Source organism: Hippoglossus hippoglossus, chromosome 13, assembly GCF_009819705.1.
Source record: "Hippoglossus hippoglossus isolate fHipHip1 chromosome 13, fHipHip1.pri, whole genome shotgun sequence".
Classification (NCBI taxonomy): Eukaryota; Metazoa; Chordata; class Actinopteri; order Pleuronectiformes; family Pleuronectidae; genus Hippoglossus; species Hippoglossus hippoglossus.
This window is the reverse complement of record NC_047163.1, coordinates 8,272,918-8,293,242: the sequence shown is the minus strand read 5'-3', so window position 1 is coordinate 8,293,242 and position 20,325 is coordinate 8,272,918. Positions and strand designations below refer to the sequence as shown.

Here is a 20,325-nt window from a genome sequence, read left to right as displayed (position 1 = left end):
GATAATCAAAATTCTAATAATAATCAAATGACCAAATGTTTAATGTAGGGAGACAGGGCCTAGTGGAAAAGGGGGCGAGAACAGCACCCTTTTCACATGACGACTGAAATTTCCTTCAGCCCTGAATTTTTGCATCATTCATTGTTTTCATTTTCGGGCTCGCAGCTTTATTGTTTGGACTCATTCTAATCTCTGTTTTCAGTCGTCACTGGGCACGATGACATCACTGGGTCCTTATCCATCCCAGTTCCTTCTGGTGTTGTTCAATGTTTTGGTTGTATCACATGGCACATGGCCTTTTTTATTTTATTTGTTAATTTCCTTTTTCATTTATGGTCTAAAATATGACACTATTCAGTATCATCAAAACTTGTCTCATAAGTCTCATAACATCAGTAGAGAATGTCAATTTCCCTTAATGTTCTCAGCCTCCATCTGGGTGGCATAACAGATTCACCCATGTTGCACCCTGTGTTAGTTAAAAGGAGAAGCTTAACATTTTTTTGGAAAGCTTAATTCTCTCTTGCTGTGAATTAGATGAGCAGATCGATATAACTCTCATGAGAGTGGTATCGATCTTCTCATTTCCCCTTTGGCAAGAGAGGAAATAAATGTGTTTTCCAAAACGTCAGACCATTAAGTTGGCTGATACGAGAATACCTTGATATATTTGATCAGATGCATTTCTCTTGTAGCCTTGTTTACACACAGTAAACAGAGAAACTGGAGACCAGCTAAAATACTCAAAAAGGCAAGAGTGCAAAAAAATATTTGGGCAATGAAACATTGTATATTATGAGTGTTCCCAAAACCAGAAACTGTTTTGCATTCATATGTTTCCATTTGTGAAAATAAAATTGGATCTGGCTCTAATCATGGCATGATAATTGTCCATCACCAGCAGATGGGTGAACTAGAATAGCGACCAAACGCACACAACAGCTCTGCTCATTCAAATGACATGCCTTGCACGCCTGTACTCTAAAGCTGTCGCTAAACCGCTCATTACGATGAATTAAGAGAGGCCTGTGTGTAAATGTTGAGCCTACCGTTCAATTTTTGGTGGCGAGGGGAATCCGAAGCTGGAGGGGTGTGTGTCTGGTATGGTGGGGGCGGTCACAGCAAGCATCTGGAGATATGTGTGGCCATGTCCACTGGAAAGAGAGAAAGAAAGAAAGGAAAGAGGGATGATTGATGAGAATGAAAGAAGGAGAGCGAGAGAAAGAGAGCAAAAGGCCTTGTGTGCAAAGTCTGGGACAATACACTGCGATGGTCTGTTTCAAGGTGTTAAGATTACCTTCATACTGTCCTGTCTATTGTCCAGCCCTGCTCTGTCTCTCTGCTGGCAGACACAAATGGAGCAATAATAGGGTGATTGCAATATTCGTCACTCCAAACCTAAATTGGAACAAGGTGCTTCGGGCTTCGGAGACACGGTGACCCTGCAACGTATCTGCTCGCAGATGTCTGAGAAACTTGGCCCCGGTCATTCAGAATATTCAGCCCCGTCGCTGTGTTTCCACATCCAGCGAGCTTCTGCAAGATATATGTCACATGTAAAAACCTGAAGTGCTCACACTTGGAAGAATGGTGGGAAAGGTGTGTGATTTAGAGGGTGACAGCACACTGCTGGGAGATTTAGCCGCTCTCCCTGCCTTATCTCCAGCTCTGGTTCCTTCACTGAGTGTTGGTCTTCGGGGAAGTCGCTTTGGCACCAGATCCCAGGGCCGAACTCGGGGCCCAGCTCTCACAGCTTTAATTGAATCATTGCTTACAACCTGCAATTTGGAGGCTTTCTCTTGTTTTTCAGTTCATTAAAAGTTCAGTGTTTCAGGTTTGCTGTGCTCCAGATTACGGTATGTTAAACTGTGTTTTGACAGGCTGAGGTTTAATGTCCTGCACAGGCCTCTGGAGGCTGATTGATTAGTGAGATAAAGTCTGTCTGGGAAGACAACAGCTGAACAAAGAAGCAGAAATTTACAAATGTTAGTTTCATACTGTTGGACGTGCTCCTCCCCTCTTTCAAATATAGGTTAGATACCTATGTTAACATTTTTATTGCTTTTAACCCTGTCGGTCATATTTATTGGTTATGATTCTTGACCTCGTCCCTCGTCAAAAAAGACTTACGACGTAGTTTGACGTGTAAAACTTGAATATTAGTTACTTAAAGGAGTAAATGATAAAAGTATGTTGTTGCACTTAATCGGTTTTGCCTGTGTTATTGGTTGTGAGCCTATTGTAGGTGCAACACCATTTACAAAACACCACAGATTTCACTGATTAGCTGGATTCTTGTTCTTTAATGATCCATCACCTGCTTGAACACGTGCTGTGACCTTGACTTAAAAATCGACACATGTATAATCCATCAACTCATTGTAATGCAAAATACACAAAATGTCTCTTAATTTTCAAATAGCTGGAGTTATCTCAAAACGGAAAATTATTTGAAACAACAACAAAAAAATGACTGAATGATCACATGATGTAAACACTATTGCTCAAGGATTCAGTCTTGGGAGCGTAAGGGTTAAAGAACATCACCAACCAGGATTTAGTGCTTTAAGAGGTGTGTAATCTAAAACAGAGAGAAACCAAACTATGTCAAAGACGTAACCTACCTGACAGGCAACGTATGACATCACTGAATGTTTCCCTTGGCGGAAAAAAAACTATTTTGGACCATGAATTGAAACACGGTGTCACATCCTTGATAGAACATATCCATTCTCCCTCGCAGCTCTGCCTACATGTGTCCATGAGGTTATCCTCGGTTCATCGAGAGAACATGGAAGTGAGAGACAATGCCTTCCTCCTCGCCAACGGGCTCCCTGCGTGGCTCGGATCTCCTCATTGAAACGGCAGCACCTTCAGCTCGGATCATTTCGAGAGGAAGAGGGTCTGCAGGCTTCACGAGATTGTCATCTGCTGTTGTGATCAAAACAAACGTGAATAGGCCTCGGCCCCGTGAGTGCGCATCACATCGGCTGTCTGCTAATGACCTCAGTGATGGTAAAATAATTAGCTCCTTCTATTCCAAGCGGCGGCCTTTCAAAGGGATCTCTTGATGGCTGAGGAAAAAGTTCAAGTTTGGAGCACGTCTGACACAATCCCTTTAATACGGTGGATTAAACATGAGTAAGAAGTATTGTTTATAGAGAGTTAATGACTCCAGTGTACACACAGAGAGAAAATCTTCTGTTTAAACAACACTGAAATCAATAAGCAGCAGCAGAATACATTCTAGAGATGCTTTCTGTCATAAAAGTTTGAATAAACCAGCCTCAAGTGGTGATTATGAAAAACAATAACAACAAACCACCCAAGCTGCAACATTATTGCAACATAGTATTTTTTGTGGTTAAAAGTACTCAAGTATTATGCTTGGATAATTTGTTTTTGGGGAACTCATAATTTATCATTCAATTTCATTCAAGTTTATTCTTCATCAGGAAAATATTGTACTTTGTAGTCCACTAAATTCAGCTTAAAATTTATATTTTACACATAAAACATAGAATTGGCCTATATAACATTAAACTGCAAAGGTTTAAAGCAGTTTAAATTAGCTATAACCTGATTAATTATGACATTAAAATACAATTTGCATGTTAATGCATTGATAACATTGATTCAATAACAGAAAATTATAATAGTATATAAAAGTCAAAGTGCCAAAAATGCTAAAAGTACTTTTACTTTTGATGCATTTAGTTGCTTTTTGTACTTTTTTTTATGAATTTCCACTTTTGCTGAAGTAAAATATCTTTAAACTGAAATCTAAACCCTTTTTCTATCAGTGCACAATTTCATCACTCAAGGTTAATTCACCTGAACTCATTTTACAAACCTTTCATTTGCAAACCAGTTACGAGGCTGGTTTTCCACAGGTTTATAGTTCCCTGTGTGTCACAGCTGTGCTTCCAGTGAATTCCTCCCAAACATCCCCGCACCTCTCGTCCACCTCTTTAAAGCCAGTGGGGACTCGCTGCCGTTGGGTGTCGCTGTGCGCGTAAAGTCTCCACCGGCAGGTTTTGGTCCGACCGGACCCAACAACAGTCTGAAGTGTCAGAGTGTCGCTAACACGTGAGAAACCCAGTGTATAGAAGAGGCTGAAGGACGGGGAGAGAGGGGGAGAGAGAGAGAGATACAGGGCCGCAAAATTACGCGGAAGACGAGGCTTTTTTTTGTTGCGGAGGAGCCGGACGTGGAGGAAACGGCGGCAGGTCTCTGATGAGGGAATGCCGAAAAGGAGAGCAGACACACGGCCAGAGCACCAGACATGAGTTCGAGGTAAGAGTGAGATCCGGCGGAGAGGCAGGGATGACATCCCCGCAGACGTGTGGTCGTGCGCAGTGTCAGAACGAGCAGCAGACTGTGCGCGTCCACGATCACAAGTTTATCCAACTTTAATGTGCTTTTTAACGTATTTTTAGATTTGAGCCGATGCTCCCGGTGAAGCCTGTAGTGACTGAGAATGAACATCTGGATCATATTGTCATATCCGGCCTAAAGCTTATCTGATATAAACTTTGTTAGACATATTTTATTTTTTAAATATTAACCCTGATATATTAAACCATCCTTTTATAATATATAGGCCACAATATGTTGGTGTAAAGAAAGAAATAAGCTTACAATTCATAAAAGCCACGTAAAATATTTAATATTAGTTTTAATATCCACAGAAGGTGGAGAATTTCTATAATAAAATGAGAATAATTTATTTTAATGACAGCACAGTGGACTCCATGTATTACTCATACAGCTGCCTTCTTTTATTACTTAGCATTAACATATTTTGAAATCAATGCTGTGGGAAAATAAATGACCAGGTTTTTTAAGTATGGAGGCACATTACTGAAGTTATCTAAATGCAAAAAGGCTCTAAGGTGTGTGAGGGGACACAGTCAGTCCATCCATGTCCAGGTGATGGTGCTTTACCTGAGAGAGAGAGAGAGCGAGAGAGAGAGAGAGAGAGAGAGAGAGAGAGAGAGAGAGAGAGAGAGAGAGAGAGAGAGAGAGAGAGAGAGAGAGAGAGGTTTAAGGTTTTTTCCTATTAAACCTCCCTTTAGTTTCCACTTATCTTTTGCTGGTCTTTAAGTGAAGCCAGGGGGCCCTCTTAAAGATCCACATGTTCTCAGTGGATTTCTGCAGGGAAGGTGCATGCCACCTTCATTTAACAGGTTTATTGGTTCTACTTTATTAAAAAAACTATTACAGTTGGAAATTAATTAGTTTTTATCAATAGCATTGAATTAATTGATTACATTTTGGCCTCAGGGACAAAATGAAAAGTCAACATAGTGAAGTTTTGGAGGACGTTTGATTCACTTCCATCAGTAGACTCCTCTCCTCGGTGGAAGGGCAGCTGATCATAAATATGGAACATATATCCCGATGTATACACTCGCTGTCTGTCTCTTTAAGGCGATGTGTTGAGAAGTTCAAGTCGGGGTCACTCGAAGTTCCTGCCCTCGATTTTACCTTTTAGTTTTATTATAGACTGACATCACACGGGGCGCTAAAACACTTAAGGCGCATAGAGGCTCCATTATCATCCCGGTGCGCGTTATTGCTCTGACTCAAAAATAGCTAAGGAAATTACTAGAAAAAAAAAAAGAAACAAGAGGAAACTGATGCTGGTCTGAGCACGTATTTTTTTTATTTTTTTTTATAGGAGGGGATGAGAGAGAGAGAGAGGGGAGAGAGGAGGGGCACAGGGAGAAAGAGGGAGAGGGAGGAAAGTGGGTGGGGGGACGGACCTGAGGAGCGACAAGAAATTCATATCAATTAATAATCATAAAAAAAAAAAGCGCTGGCAGACGCGCTCGGAAAACTGGCATGGTTTTGTTGGAGGCTGGCAGTTCAAAGCTGAAACGTCAGATATGACTCCTGGAGGCTGCTGAGATGATCATTAAGGGAGACTTAGATCGGATGGCAGAGGACATCGGGCATGCAGGTAAGAGCTGCTGCTGCTGCTGCTGCTGCTGCTGCGCACATGGAGGCACCAGAGCAGAGGAGGAGGAGGAGGACGCATGGCAATTTAGCTTTTTATTCCTTTAATACTGCAGCGGGATGTGCAGCCAGAGAGAAAATACATTTCTTAAAATGAATCGTTGATATATTAGTAAGACACAAACTTTGTGTAATGCAGCCTGCATGTGTTTTTTTTACTCCAGTCTTATATCCTTCGCTTTTTTCTTCTTTCCGCATTAAATTAGATTTAATAAAAAAAAATTCTCTCTAATAATTAATTATAGACAGTGAATCTCTAAAATTCTCCAGGGTCAGAATGATGTAGTCTTGAAATGTGGCTTCAAAGTTCAGCAAAAATAGATTTTAAAATTATGAAAGTGCAAAACAAGACGAATCCAGTTGGATTTCTTTTTTGTATTTGACCTGCGAGTTTAATTATTAATTTCAGATTAATTATTAAAAGCTAAAGGCAACATCGACTTCTGTCAAAGCGGATCTTCGGCGTATTTAATAACCAGGTGACTTATTTAAAAAAGGAAGTTGCAGCAAATAAATAAGTTCCAGTTTGATGTTGTAAAACAGGCCCATCACTGTGCGTAATAACGTCACCGTTGAGTTCAGGATTAACAGACGCGTTAACAGACTATTATAGAATAATTTAAAAGTGTGTGTGTGTGGAGTCACTTCTTTAATTTATGGATTTCCGAGGTTTCATGTGAGCTGCATGACGGAGCAGCTTGTGAGCGCTGCTGACAGGTCTGAAGACGCAGAGAGCTGCTATAAGAAACAGCTGTGTGGCGCAGGCAGGGCGCAGAGGACGCTGCGTCTCTGGAGGTGATTTAGGAGACACATACGCAGAGGTAGAGAGTGGATGAGGCGCACAGACACACACACACACATCGCACTCGTGATGTGGTTTTGCTGCAGCGATAATACGCGAAGAGCAGGGGAGAACGGATTAGAGCCGGAGAAGACGCGCACAGGGTCAGGAGACCAGCTCCATGCTGGTGCCTGCGAAGAGGCGACGTGAAGCGCACAGACAAGACAGTGACAGAGGAACCAGTCCTCATGTCCCGAACTTAAACATCACGGCACAAAAGGCAAATATTGTTCATAGATTCAATATTGATTTATTTTGTGAAGTTTGTCACTTTTAAATGCTCAGGAGAAGAAATTATAAAAAAAAAAGTAAGTCATGCAATTAAAATGAATTAAAATAGAATAATCTGCTGGGAAATCTACAGGATAATAATTGACTGAAAACCCCCCAAAAAACTGCCAACTTGTTCTGCTGATGCTTCAATGGAAGTGTTGATTATTATTAAATGTGATTTTACTGTAACAAAACAAGCTGTGTGTTGCTCTCCTGCAACTTTAAAGGCTGTAAATGTGCAGGGATTCTTTTCTTTAAATTGTGTGATTGCAGCATTTAAACATGAAACTGATGCTGACTCTCTCCATCATGTTTGCTGATCTGACTAAAACTTATTCACTTATTCATCAGCCTCGGTCTGCACTGCAGGCTGCACTCACATGTAAGGAAAGCTCCCAGTCTGATATCTCATGCATGTAAAACCTCTCCAGCTTGTATTCGACCCTGGTGACTCACAGAAACAACAAAAATTAAATTAGTTGGATTGAAGTAATAAAAAACCTACAGTCAAATCTCTTTTTTTGCTAGTTTACACTGGACTCTGTGCTGCAGTGTTGCCCCATAAATTGAACATATAGACGATGTGAACATGGCGGAATGGGCTCTAAAATAAACATGGCTGCGTGGGAAGCAAATTGAAATGAGAGAAAATATAACGTGAAGATGATGTTTTAAGCAGATGTCTTGGAGTGTTTATGTGACTGAGGCTGGATGTAGACTTTTGACGTTTAAGTCTCCGGCTTCATCCCCCAAACCACAAAAGTGATAAAACAGACAAAACACAGGGACAGTGAATATGCAGATAATGCAAATAAGTGAATGTCATCGCTGTAAACAAGCATCAGGATCATTTAAGTTTCCTCCGCTTGTTGATGGGTCATTAGAAATAAGGCTGTCGTGATGAAAACCTCTTCTCAGGCGACTCTGACTGTGTGTGCAACTGTACAAATTTTGTAACTCGGCCTGTTTAACACAACAAAACAACAACACAAGCTGCGGTGCAGGTTTCGGATTGTGTTAACCAGAATATTATATGTAGCAGGCTGGATTTTAAAATGTGTTCCACGGCTAAATCACACTGCAATCACCGCTGGTTTCCTAACAGGATGAAGTGAGCTTACACATGCACACCAGATCAAGAATTAAAAAAACACTTTTTTTTTGTCATCAAACGGCGAGGTCAGCTGATTTGAAAGGCAAGGAGTGGGGTCACACAGGAATCAGACTGGTCCCAGCGAGAGTAAAGCGATTTGAACTGTGTTGATCGGAAAACCCACAGCCACCTTGTCTAGTTGTTACCACAAGACTTTACCAAAAACAAAGTTGCAGCAGATTCCAGATTCATGCACAAATGCAGATTTTTTGCATGACTCCTATAGAAAAAGCAAACGTAGATTCAAATGTTTCAAACAAATCCAGATATAAAGTTGGGTTTAGTTTTCTGCTGTCCTCTGGGATGAACTGTCACATAACGGTGCATGAGCGCACAGTGATTCCGTGTGTGTTAGTACACAACCTGTCACCATGTCCCGCTGAAGTCACCATGCAGCAAACCAGTGAGCTGAACAAGCCTCAACGCAATAGAGACTCTGCAGAAGTTCAGCCAGTTATGGAAATGACTCGGCCCGTTCCTCGCATCACACTCGTCTTCTAAACACGTTTGATCCGACCGACGTTGATATTTGTAGTCGAGTACCACTGTGGCGTAATCAAAGCCAGACAGAAACCAGAAGTGGAAACACTTTAGATGACAACAGGGGAAAATGATGGAGTGTGAGTCCAGCGTAAACCTGCCATATACCTGCCTTTTTATTCACAGCTTTTGTTCTTTTTTAAATTTATTTATTTATTTAAAGATATTTTTGACAAGACAATAAGTAACAAATAGCACATCAGTCATGTGTGTAGAAATGAGCACAGAATATTAAATAAAAATTAAATTCATATTTAAAAGATGTTCATCCCTATGTTCATCTGCTGTTGTTATACTGACAGTAACTTTTAATTTTTCAGTGATAATGATGCTGCCTGATGATGAACATCAGAGCGACCTTGAGGTTTGGTCATACTTAGCTTTAATAGAGAAAAATAGACATGATGTTTTAGGATTCTCCAAAATTCCTCAGTCAGATTAAAACAAAATAAAATTCATATTTCTTGTGCTGAGCGCGTAGACTGAACAAAATAAACAAGAAGTGAATGAGCTGGTGTCAGGAAGGCTGGGATCAGACAGATGACATGATATTTATTTAGTTGCTTGTTTCCCATCAGCGAGTGCAACCCCGTGGGGACAGTTCTAGATGTTTAATCCCTTAAGTAAACAGATGCCACTGATTGAACAATACATTGTGTTTCGTGCACGCAGCTGATGTAGTTTATTTTAAGCTGGATGGAGCAGTCAGGGTTGATGTCGTAGTGTGTGCGTGTGTGTGTGCGCATTAGATCCCTGGAGCTCATCTCAATGTACAGCACTGAATCGTCTAAGCTTGATTTACATCCTGTGCGCTCCACTGTTTCTTATATGACTGGACAGAGCTTGGAGCCGAGAGACCTGTCTTTTTTTGGACGTGTCCTTCCCTCACACGTTTATACCTGCTGTTCATCATATTTGTGAAACGTTCATCGCTCGCTTTGTTTAAAAACGTCTGCACATCACTCCTGGAATACTGTATCAGGAAGCCAGCAGTTGCAAAAATATATATCTGTGGTTCTCTGGCTTTACTTCTCAGTCTCTGTGTTTTTGCTCGCTGCAGAGGAAGTGAATGCATACACTTGAATTTCTGATAATGAGAAAACCACTGCAGCTGCTCACCTTTAGCAAAAGTTCACTTTTACCGAGGGGCCTGCATGTGCGTTTCCCACACATGAGTTCTGCTCGCTGCACACGTCTCATAGAGCTGAATCTATGATTTAAACAGGATTTTGCAAATACTGAAGGCTTTGATAACAAATTAATTAGTAAACAAGGCAACAAAATTAAATGATAAAACTGTAATTATGAATTTGCATAAAAATTCTGGTAAATTAACGGATGTGTTGTGTTTTAAAATAATAATTTTGCAAATGAATTCACCTAAATTAATCATCAGACATGTAAAGACTTTTTTATTATTATCTCTCTGTCCGTCTGTTGCTCCGGCAGATTTCGTGGTTAAACTTTTTCACACTTAAATGTTTCAAATGTATGTAAATCCTGACCTTTTCATAGATTTCTTAGATGAAATGCATCATTGATTATAACAGTAATGCTGGAAATGACACATTGCTTTTGTTGATGTGGCTCGAAATGCTGACTGCTGCATGATATTTTACAGATATCTCTCGTTGCAGGTGGCGGACTGAAGACGATGCTGGATGCCATGGACGTTCCAAGTCATGCTAGGGATCTCCTCCTGCAGCTCAACAGCCAGCGCACCAAGGGCTTCCTGTGTGATGTTATCATTGTGGTGCAGAACGCCCTCTTCAGAGCTCACAAGAACATTTTGGCCGCCAGCAGCCTCTACTTGAAATCGTTGGTGGTCCATGACAATCTCATCAACCTCGACCACGAGATGGTGAGTCCAGGCGTGTTCAGGGTCATTCTGGACTACATCTACACAGGCCGCCTTACTGAGGGAGACCCCACTTCTCCAACTGAACCCAATCTGGGGGCCGTCCTGGCAGCAGCTAGCTACCTTCAGCTGCTTGACTTAGTGGCGTTGTGCAAAAAGAAGCTGAAAAGACATGGCAAGTACCCGCCGCGCCTGGGCCCTGCATTTCTGCCCTATCCAAAGATGGGACCAAATAGCATGGGGTTAGGGAGTGGTGGCAGGTACAGAGTTTCTACTCCAGTCATTCAACCCTGCCCTCCAGGAGGAATTTTGAATAGCCATGCACCCCGGGCACCACCACTAGAGGAGCTAATTCCCCATCGATTAGCCATCCATGCTGGGGAGTTGTATGCTCCCACCTCCACCCAGGGCTCTCAGGTGTTCCCGTCCCTGCAGTCAGCTTTGCCTGCCCAACTTGGGCGTTCAGCCCATCCCGACAGGAACTGCTCCCCCAACTATGGCCTTGATCTCTCTAAGAAAAGCCCCAACTCCCAGTCTCAGCACACTCACTCCCATCTGGCAAACAGTCACAATGATGAGGAGCGAGACGGGACTCTGAGCGGCCGCACTAGTCCCATGCAGGGGACGAACGGCAGGGCCTTCCCCTCTGAAAAAATGGAGTGCACCGATCAGACAAGCTCCCTCACTCCTCCACCTTTTTCCCATCTCAACCAGTCCCTTGGCCCCCATCATCCCCACCTGCACCGCTCAGGCACCCAGGGCACAGATCGCTACCCATGCCCCCCCAGCCCTGACACTCCCACGGAAGGTGGCGAGGCAGGCAGGGAAATGGGCAACATCTACCGCTGGGTGAAACATGAGCCACTGTCATATACAGCTGAAGATGAAGATGAGGACGAGGATGAGGAGGAGGGGGGTGAAAACGGAGACCAGCATCACAACCACCACAAGGTTGGGGAGGAGAGTGAAGGAGCAGATGACAAGAGCGGGTCTGGCACAGAGGAGACGGGGAGCAGTGAAGGCCGCCCCTCCCCTACGGGACCAATGGGGAGGTTCCACATGCCGTATGAGCCAGAGAGCTTCGGGGACAATCTGTATGTCTGCATTCCCTGTGACAAAGGCTTCCCGAGCTCAGAGCAGCTCAATGCACACGTGGAGACACACACAGAGGAGGAGCTGTACGGCAACTCCGGTGGGGAGATGGGAAACAGCAATAACAGCAGCACCAAAAACACCAGCAGCAATACAAACGGCTACGGGAGCCTGAACAGCAGCAACAGCTTGAACAGTCTGTCCCATCTGGAGTCCAAGTCAAGACAGGGGCTGAATTCAGGGGCCCTCGGGGAGATGATGCGACCCTACCGCTGTTCCAACTGCGAAAAGTCCTACAAAGATCCAGCCACTCTGCGGCAGCACGAGAAGACCCACTGGCTGACGCGGCCGTACCCTTGCAGCATCTGTGGCAAGAAGTTCACGCAGCGTGGTACCATGACGCGCCACATGCGTAGCCACCTGGGCCTCAAACCTTTCGCCTGCGACTCCTGTGGCATGCGCTTCACCCGCCAGTATCGCCTCACTGAGCACATGCGCATCCACTCTGGGGAAAAGCCCTACGAATGTCAGGTGTGCGGGGGAAAGTTCGCCCAGCAGCGCAACCTCATCAGCCACATGAAGATGCACAGCAGCGGAGGGAGTGCGGGGGGCCTGACCGCAGATCTGAAACTGAAGCTGGACTTTGCAGAGGGCATCTATCCTCTGAGTAAATACACAGCAGAGCATCTTGGGCTGAAGCAGGAGAAGGCCAATGAACTTCACATCCAAGCTCAGCAGCTGGTGGCTGGCGGAAAGGCCTTGGAGAGCCTCTACCCGCTGTCCAAACTGGCCGCGGAGCACCTGGGCCTCATCCACGACAAGATGGATGTCCTGGGCCAACCCCTGCCCGCTCTCTCACAGGCCCTTGAAGCCCGCACCATTGACCGCTACTCACCCAGCTAAGACATGTGACCTGTCGCCAATAGGTCTGTGTGCACACACAACTTGCAGTATTCTAAAGCCATTCACCTCAGTATCCTCCTCTGCACCTCAGACTCAGGCCAAAAGAAACTGGTCTGCTAATGCACACCAAAACATTTAGACTGTCAGTGCCTTTCTATGCATCTAATGTATCTTAAAGTCCTCCTTCATAAAGGAAGTCTGTGCTATTCCATGACCAAGAGACACTCACTCAAAGAAGTACAGTATTTATGTACAGCGTATATATGCAAACAAACATTTCTTCTTTTTTTTTTTTTTTTCAGCCATTGAGCCAAAGTTACAAATTGAAAACCAAAAATGAAATTGTTTTATTTATTTTTGTATCATGATGAAATCCAAAGAGAAACTGTTGCAAGGAAACATTGCAATCAGACCCTAAACCTGTGTACTATTGATTATCATCTGTGTACAAGAAATGACAAAAAAAAGCACATAAGGACAAGATCCAGGGTTTGTGTCCAGACCTGAGCGGAACTTTTATCAAATGAATAAACCAGCTCTCCTGGACTTTAAAGTAATGGGAGGATATATATATATTTTTCTTCTTCTTGTTTTTTTTTCTTTCTTTTCTGTTTGTTGGGGTACTGGACAATGTATGTATCTGACCCTCCAGCTTCTCCCCACCGTGTTCCCTGCATCCCAAGGAAATAGCTCAACAATAAGAGCAATCACTTCAGCATTGTCTCCTCTGCTCTGTTTTGACCACATGTTTTTTAAAGTAACCCACTCCCCTTCATATTTGTGTGTACAGGCTCACGCTATGTGACAGCAGCGGTAGCTTAAGCAGCCGTACACTCAGAGCGTAACCCTCCTCGAGCTAAAACTTCCTTTGCATCTTGACTGACTTCCCACAGCTCTCACTTGTTATTGAGATGCAGCAAGCACGGCCCTGTGATCTCATAGCTGGGACATGATTGCACATACCCAACTGATGACACACTAATCCCTGCATCTCATGGCGTAGACGACGCATGGGTGTTGCCTCTGACATTGTGTAATATTTGCAGTTACGGATGCAGCTGAGGCTCGGACCGGGTCACGAGTTAATGACACAGAGATCTGTCAAGAGCAATTACTCCACTCGCAGCAGCGTGATGATTAACGGTGGAGCGGCAGTAGTCAAATGCCGGGGTTGGACGCCGCTCTGATCCACTGTCCAACCTCACATCTGACCTCCCTCCCCCTGTAGTCTTCTGTCTGGGAACCCTGCTACTGTTGACAGGCCAAAGTCAATGCTGTTCCCAGCCCTTTGCCTTTAAAAGTGCTCCACACGACACACACACACACACACACACACACACACACACACACACACACACACACACACACACACACACACACACACACACACACACACACACACACACACACACACACACACACACACACACACACACACACACACACACACAGAGCGAGCTGCTAATCTGTCAGTCAAATGAAAATAAGAAGGGGGTTTGTGTGTCTTCCCTGGAAGGAAGCTGACGGGTGAACAGCACTCCCCAGCTGCCGTGGCTCAGTAATCCCTGTGAAATCTCACTTTCTCCTGGACAATTCGCACTGCTCGCCAGCATGATGTCCCATTTCATGCCTGCCATCTTACCCCTCTGATCCACTTATTAACATCACATCCCAGCTTAGCAAGTGTCCCCCCCCCCGCCCCAGCCTCGCCTCCGTTTTTTTTCTTTCCCCCTGCGCTGGTATCAAATGTGGAAACAGAGAAAGACATATTTCTGTGTTGGCTGACCGGCGGCTCCTCCAGCTTGAAAACAAAAGAGCACTTAAAGGTTGTGGGGTTGAAGGCACATTCTTGTCTTTGAATGTTTATTCCAAAGAGCACGCTGCCCTCTTTCTATTTTGTATTCTAACACTTTTCCTGGTCCCTCAGATAAAAAATGTCTGACCACTATAGTGCCAACGCCAACCTCAGTGGGTGAATGTGAAGACTAAAGCCATAAATACACTGTGATAGACGTAGTGACTCTTAAAGGCTTAAAAACAAACACAGACAATGTGCCTGACGTTTTGGGATTGTTTTTTTTTTTCTTCATGTACAATAATTTAAGGGCTTCTTTTTCTGTAGCATATGATCATATCAGACACGTTGTTTCCTGTCACTTACTTTTCTTTACTTCATTTTGATTTGAGCTGAAAGCAGCGCACGTGAAACTGGTGCTTTACCTCAGGACTGAACCCAGCATGGGGGAAAAGCTAAACTTTAGTCAACCCTCAGATAACAACTTCATCACACACACACACACACTTTTTTTAAATTTTCTTATTTACAGGGCGGTGGTCCTGTGTTAAACCTGTGGTTATTTCTGTGTGTATACATTTCTTGTTACAGTTTAATGGTGGAGAGATAACATGTGATATTAACATTTGTGTTGTTATTTTTTACTATGCGGTATACATTTTCTATTGTGTTGTCCTCAAAGAGGCTTGTGTCGGTCTGACCAATTCCATTGTTATAACATGAGGCAAAGTCATCTTGGTAGTATCTTAACTGGCTGTTTGTGAATTTCCGAACCACATGTTAGTGCGCATAATGCCATTTTCTTTTTCTTATTTTTTTTATTCCAACCACACGTACAGTTAAAATCTAAGTGACGAGTGTAGAGCTTTGAAACTTTGGTTTGCCCACAAGACACGACGCAGCTCTCTGCACAGATAAGCAGTGGCTTTTCTGGGCGAGTCAGAAAAACGACTCTCAGATTGTTTGACCCCGTTTCTCCAGAGGTTAGTGAACTTTTGATGAGAGTCAGACTGAGGCCGCACACGCACACAAACACACAGGATGCCTGCTTGTTTTCGTTGATACTTCAAGTTTTGGGTTTGAAGAAATAAAGAAAGATAAACTTCAGATCAAACATTATTAACCGTAGCAACTCAGTCCACAAACATGCATACGTGTTAGAAAACGTAGCAACGGGCGGATGTCAGTCGTGGGAATTTCTCACTCCCTCTCATTCAGGAGTTTAAATGAAAATCTGTCTCCTCCTTCCCCTGCCTTACACCCTTAAAATAACATGATTTGTTTCCACTGTCACTTCAAATCTGTGCAGGAGGGAAGAGCAAGATAATGGCTGAACGTTTCTGTAGGATGTGCACTCCTTGCCACTTGTTTAATTGTGTCAATGTGTACGACGGACGGACGGACGGGCGGACGGGGGAAGGTGGTGTGTGTGCATAGCGAGGGGAAGCGTTTTCTTGTCTGTTTGTGTGTCCCTATGCTATTTAAGCATATAAGCGGCTGTTAATGCATGTCCTGGGAATAGGGCTGGTGTGAAGGAGAAGAGCTGAGGAGCAGGAAGTGAACTTTTGGCTGGTGCGCTGCGCCGAGCAGGATGTGCCGTGTGTTTCTGCTCAGAGGCAGATAGAGAGACGGAGAATGGGGAGGGAGAGGAGCAGGGCGAGCGCAGCAGGGTGGACATGAGCCATTGTCTCAGTATGAAAGCCTGGTCGTACTTCTGAAACCCTCCATTCAGAAAACAAGTAGACTGTATCTTCTCTTTTCCTTCCCCTCGCTGCTCTCTGGGAATAAACCCCTGCTCAGTATCACGGTGATACGACGTCGTGGCCTTTCAAGCGCTGCACAGTGAGGAAGCCATTCAGACATTTTGTTACAATTTGAGGATGTTGTGGATTAATTTTTCTGGCATCCCTTTGGTCACAGGAATTCATCAGTGTTCTCCCCATAAAACATGTGTGACAGAGCCGATCAATATGAAGGTCATAGAAACTGTATTGTAAATCATAATTTAAAAACGTAAAAAAACTAAAAACTGGGTCTGTGGTTGATTCAGTTTGTAAAATTAGGAGAGTCTTGTTTTAATTTACTGGTGCAGCCACTCACCCCATGGGGGTTTAATGCCATGTGCCTTTTCTGAATGTTATTTATACGACACGTCAACTCAGAAAACCTCTGCTTCCCAAAGTGGTTTGGATGAAGATGTTTTGAAATAAATAAATTTAGTTTAGTCACATTAATTACCACAATGAAAATAAATGAATGCAAAACAATAAATAAAGGAGTGCTGTAAAACAAGCCACCAACCTCGAGATGTGAGCTTAACTTTTTTAAATTTTATTATATCAAATTCTTAAGTCCATTTCTTTCCTTTTTAATGAAATAGCAGCCGTCCCCCTTTTATAACACCGACATGATAGAATTAAAAAAGCATCTGGATGAGGCCAGTGTCAACCAAAAGAGAGGTTTGGAATGACACCACAAAAAAAAAAGTAAAAATTCAAAGTATGTATCTAAGTTTTCCACCAGCGGCAGCAGGCCGAGGTCACCTATGTGTAGAGTCCCGATCCGCAATCATGCTGTTTGACATTTATTGTGTTTCCCACTGTGTGCCAGAAGGACTGAAGCGCTTCCCAGATGCTCAAAACAAAACTCGCTGATCATCTTTGTAGTTTCCACGGGACGCATTGCGGCGCGAGGCCTCTGACCGACGTTGCCTTGTTATGAAAGTCATATTCTGTGTGGTTGACCATGAGAGCGCAGCGCAGACGTGCCACTATTGTCCAATGTGATGATCATTTTTATGAGCAAGCCAAAAATTATTAATATTCAAGCCATATTTTGGCTGTGAAACCAAAAACTTTGGTCAGAAATACAAGTGTGCCTTTGGTATAAGGAGCATTCAGTGACTTTGCAATACTTTGTATGAGTGCATGCATAGGTGTGTGTGTGTGTGTGTGTGTGTGTGTGTGTGTGTGTGTGTGTGTGTGTGTGTGTGTGTGTGTGTGTGTGTGTGTGTGTGTGTGTGTGTGTGTGAGAGTGTGTGTGTGTGCACCTGCCCATCTACATGTCTGAGCGTCTTTCCCACAGTGCAGCAGGGTGAAGTACGACGGAGAGATTTGACACTTTCAGAGTCTTTATTACAAGCAGCTGCTTTAGATTTATTTCCCTGAACTGCACTTTTCTGGAAAAATCATTGTATTGTGATTTTTTATTACTCTTACGATCCCCTCGAAGTCCCACAATTGCCTTTTCCTCTGGCACTCTGCTTCCTTCGCCTTCCTCCTCTTCCTCCCTCCAGTGCAGAGCCCGGCCACGTTCGCTCACCGCCCTTGTTCCCTCAAAGCGCAGCCTTCCCCCTCACCTCTCTCTGTCCCCTCTCTCCTCTTACACTCGACTCCAACCGCTGACCCACAGCGCCCGCCGCCGCCTCCCCCCCCCTCCCCTCCCCTGATCCACTTACTTCCAGCTGTTTTTCATGCTGAAGAAGACAGTTGTCTAAATGTTTACGTGAAGAGCTACTTTCTTTTTCTTTAGGCCCTGATCAATTTCCAAAATGAACTTTGTGGCATGTGTTAAAATACAGCAGATGATGGGCCAAATCTAAAAGTCTGACATCGTTATTGTATTCTGATCCCGGGGGCCAAGAAACGGCTTACAAAGGGGAGATTAAAGACAGCACATCATTGTAGAGGAAATGCAGAATAATGTGAGGGGAAATGTTCGGGGGAAAATATGCTCAGAAAGATGCCAGTAAAGTAAACATGTATGAAATTGCACAATTGAGCCGGGCCTCGGCTGCGCCAGCCAAGTCATGCGCCGGGATGGAGGGAACAAGTGAGGGAGAAGGGTTGAGAGGTAAAGAAGCAGAAACACAGAGACAAATAGCTTCGTGCTCGATGGTCATAACCTTCACTTAATAACAAAGAGAAACTGGTGGCGTTGTGTTTCTTCACCTCTGTTTTTTTTTAACCTCGTTCTTTGAGCTAATTCATCCCCCTCCTCTTTCTTTTTTTTTTTTAAAGGAAATTGTCTTGAAAGGAAAGTTTTTATTTCCTTTTCATTGTTCATTTCTGCGGGTCATGCCAAGGTTTCTTCACGTTCATGTCAGCATGCCCCCTGAGAAGTCATCCTCTTCCCAGACCGAACAATTAGCACCCAATCAGCACATGACCCACAGTAGGCTCTTTGTAGCTGAATATAGGGGAAGGGGGCTCTGGCTGCCCATGTCCTCCTCCTGCATCTGTTCAGCCTGCATCTCTGTTTCTGTCACACACACACACACACACACACACACACACACACACACACACACACACACACACACACACACACACACACACACACACACACACAGACGATGTGGACTGAGGTTTGAATCTTTTGGTTTACATTCTACAACGTCTGCTCCAGCAGTTAAAGTCCAAAAGAAAAAAACAAAGAGCAAGACAAAGGACAAACCAAGAGTTTGGAAGAGTGAAAGTTGTCAGGGAGAAGATTTGATTGTACACACACACACACACACACACACACACACACACACACACACACACACACACACACACACACACACACACACACACACACACACACACACACACTCACACACACAGCTGGATGGCAGACTTCTGCTTCAGATTAGGTCAGATTTAATTAGGTTGCCCTGCTCCGTTTGGACTGTCGCTTCTTGTAGAAAAAACCATTATTAAAGAGAAGGCGATCCCGCTGACGGCTTCCACCCAAAACACACCGAAACCTGTGCCAAGATAGAGCCTCAGGGTCCACACACACACACACACACACACACACACACACACACACACACACACACACACACACACACACACACACACACACACACACACACACACACACACACACACACACACACACACACACACACACACACTTGCACACAAAAGCATTGATTCTGGTTTTGGAAAAAGGTTATGTGAAGAAATGATGGATTATGATCTAATGAAGATCACTGTGATGTTTTGAGGTGGTTTTCCTCTACGACTGATTGTGGTTCAAGGAAGTTCAGCAGCAACACAGACCGCCACGCAGACAGTGGTAGCTACAGATAGATGGAAAGAAAAACACATACATCACACATTTACAGTGGAGATGAGATTTTCAGTGGAAGACGGGATCGTATTTCAGCACAAGGCAGATGTGCGTGAAACACGATCAATGTCCAGTGTTTCGTTTTGTGCTTTTACAACAGTTTATACCGTGAAAACAATTAAAAGCAATACATTAAACCAAACAGTATTTTTTTTGTTTTCAATTTTTTTGCCTTTCATGTCAATATTGATTTTACTTTGCTTTAGTGAAATGAATGTATTTATTGCATGTCTACATGTTTTATAGTTAATTTTTCTAGTGTAAATTTCAATTGTGGGTTTTTATGATAATTTCATTTAATTATGGTGTCTTGATAAAATCATGTTGATAAGGCTTTTATTTTTTTTAAAAGCCAATGTGAAAAAAAATGTCATGTTTTTTTTGTTTGTTTCTATACTCAAAATCAACTTGGCAATAAAGTGAATTGCATAATGGATTCCTAATGAAATGTGTCCAATCATTTCATTCATTTGTGGTTTTTGCATGTCCGAGTTAAATTCAAATAATAATACATAAATATACATTTATAATATGCATACAATTCCATTGCAATCTTTTTTAGTTATAATTAAAATGTAAGAATTTGATTTACACTCGTTTTATCCCATTTTTAATATTCTGTGCAAAAACTCCTGCAGCAACAAATTGTGTTTTTGACACATTTATTGAGCGCGACGAGGGTTTCATATTAAAAGAAAAATATTAGACAAAAGACCACGATCGGGACC

At 43.3% G+C, this 20,325-nt stretch overlaps 1 protein-coding gene across 4 annotated transcripts; it reads left to right on the top strand.

Annotated features, from left to right (window-relative positions):
- Positions 1-4,053: 4,053 nt before the first annotated feature.
- Positions 4,054-13,404, top strand: hic1 (hypermethylated in cancer 1). Of its 4 annotated transcripts, none has more exons than XM_034604140.1 (2): positions 4,054-4,296; positions 10,450-13,404. In XM_034604140.1, exons 1-2 carry the CDS (start codon positions 4,237-4,239, stop codon positions 12,679-12,681), a joined length of 2,292 nt encoding a protein of 763 aa, XP_034460031.1. In that variant the 5' UTR covers positions 4,054-4,236; the 3' UTR covers positions 12,682-13,404. The 4 variants fall into 4 exon arrangements, with proteins under 4 accessions (XP_034460031.1, XP_034460034.1, XP_034460032.1 ...); XM_034604143.1 differs by having other exon boundaries at positions 4,055-4,296; positions 10,466-13,404; XM_034604141.1 differs by lacking the exon at positions 4,054-4,296 and adding an exon at positions 5,768-5,965 and having other exon boundaries at positions 10,466-13,404.
- Positions 13,405-20,325: the final 6,921 nt, after the last annotated feature.

Coding starts and splice junctions, on each gene's coding strand:
- hic1 (XM_034604140.1), top strand. CDS start 4,237: ATGAGGGAATGCCGAAAAGGAGAGCAGACACACGGCCAGAGCACCAGA. Junction 4,297..10,449: donor GCACCAGACATGAGTTCGAG/GTAAGAGTGAGA, acceptor GATATTTTACAG/ATATCTCTCGTTGCAGGTGG.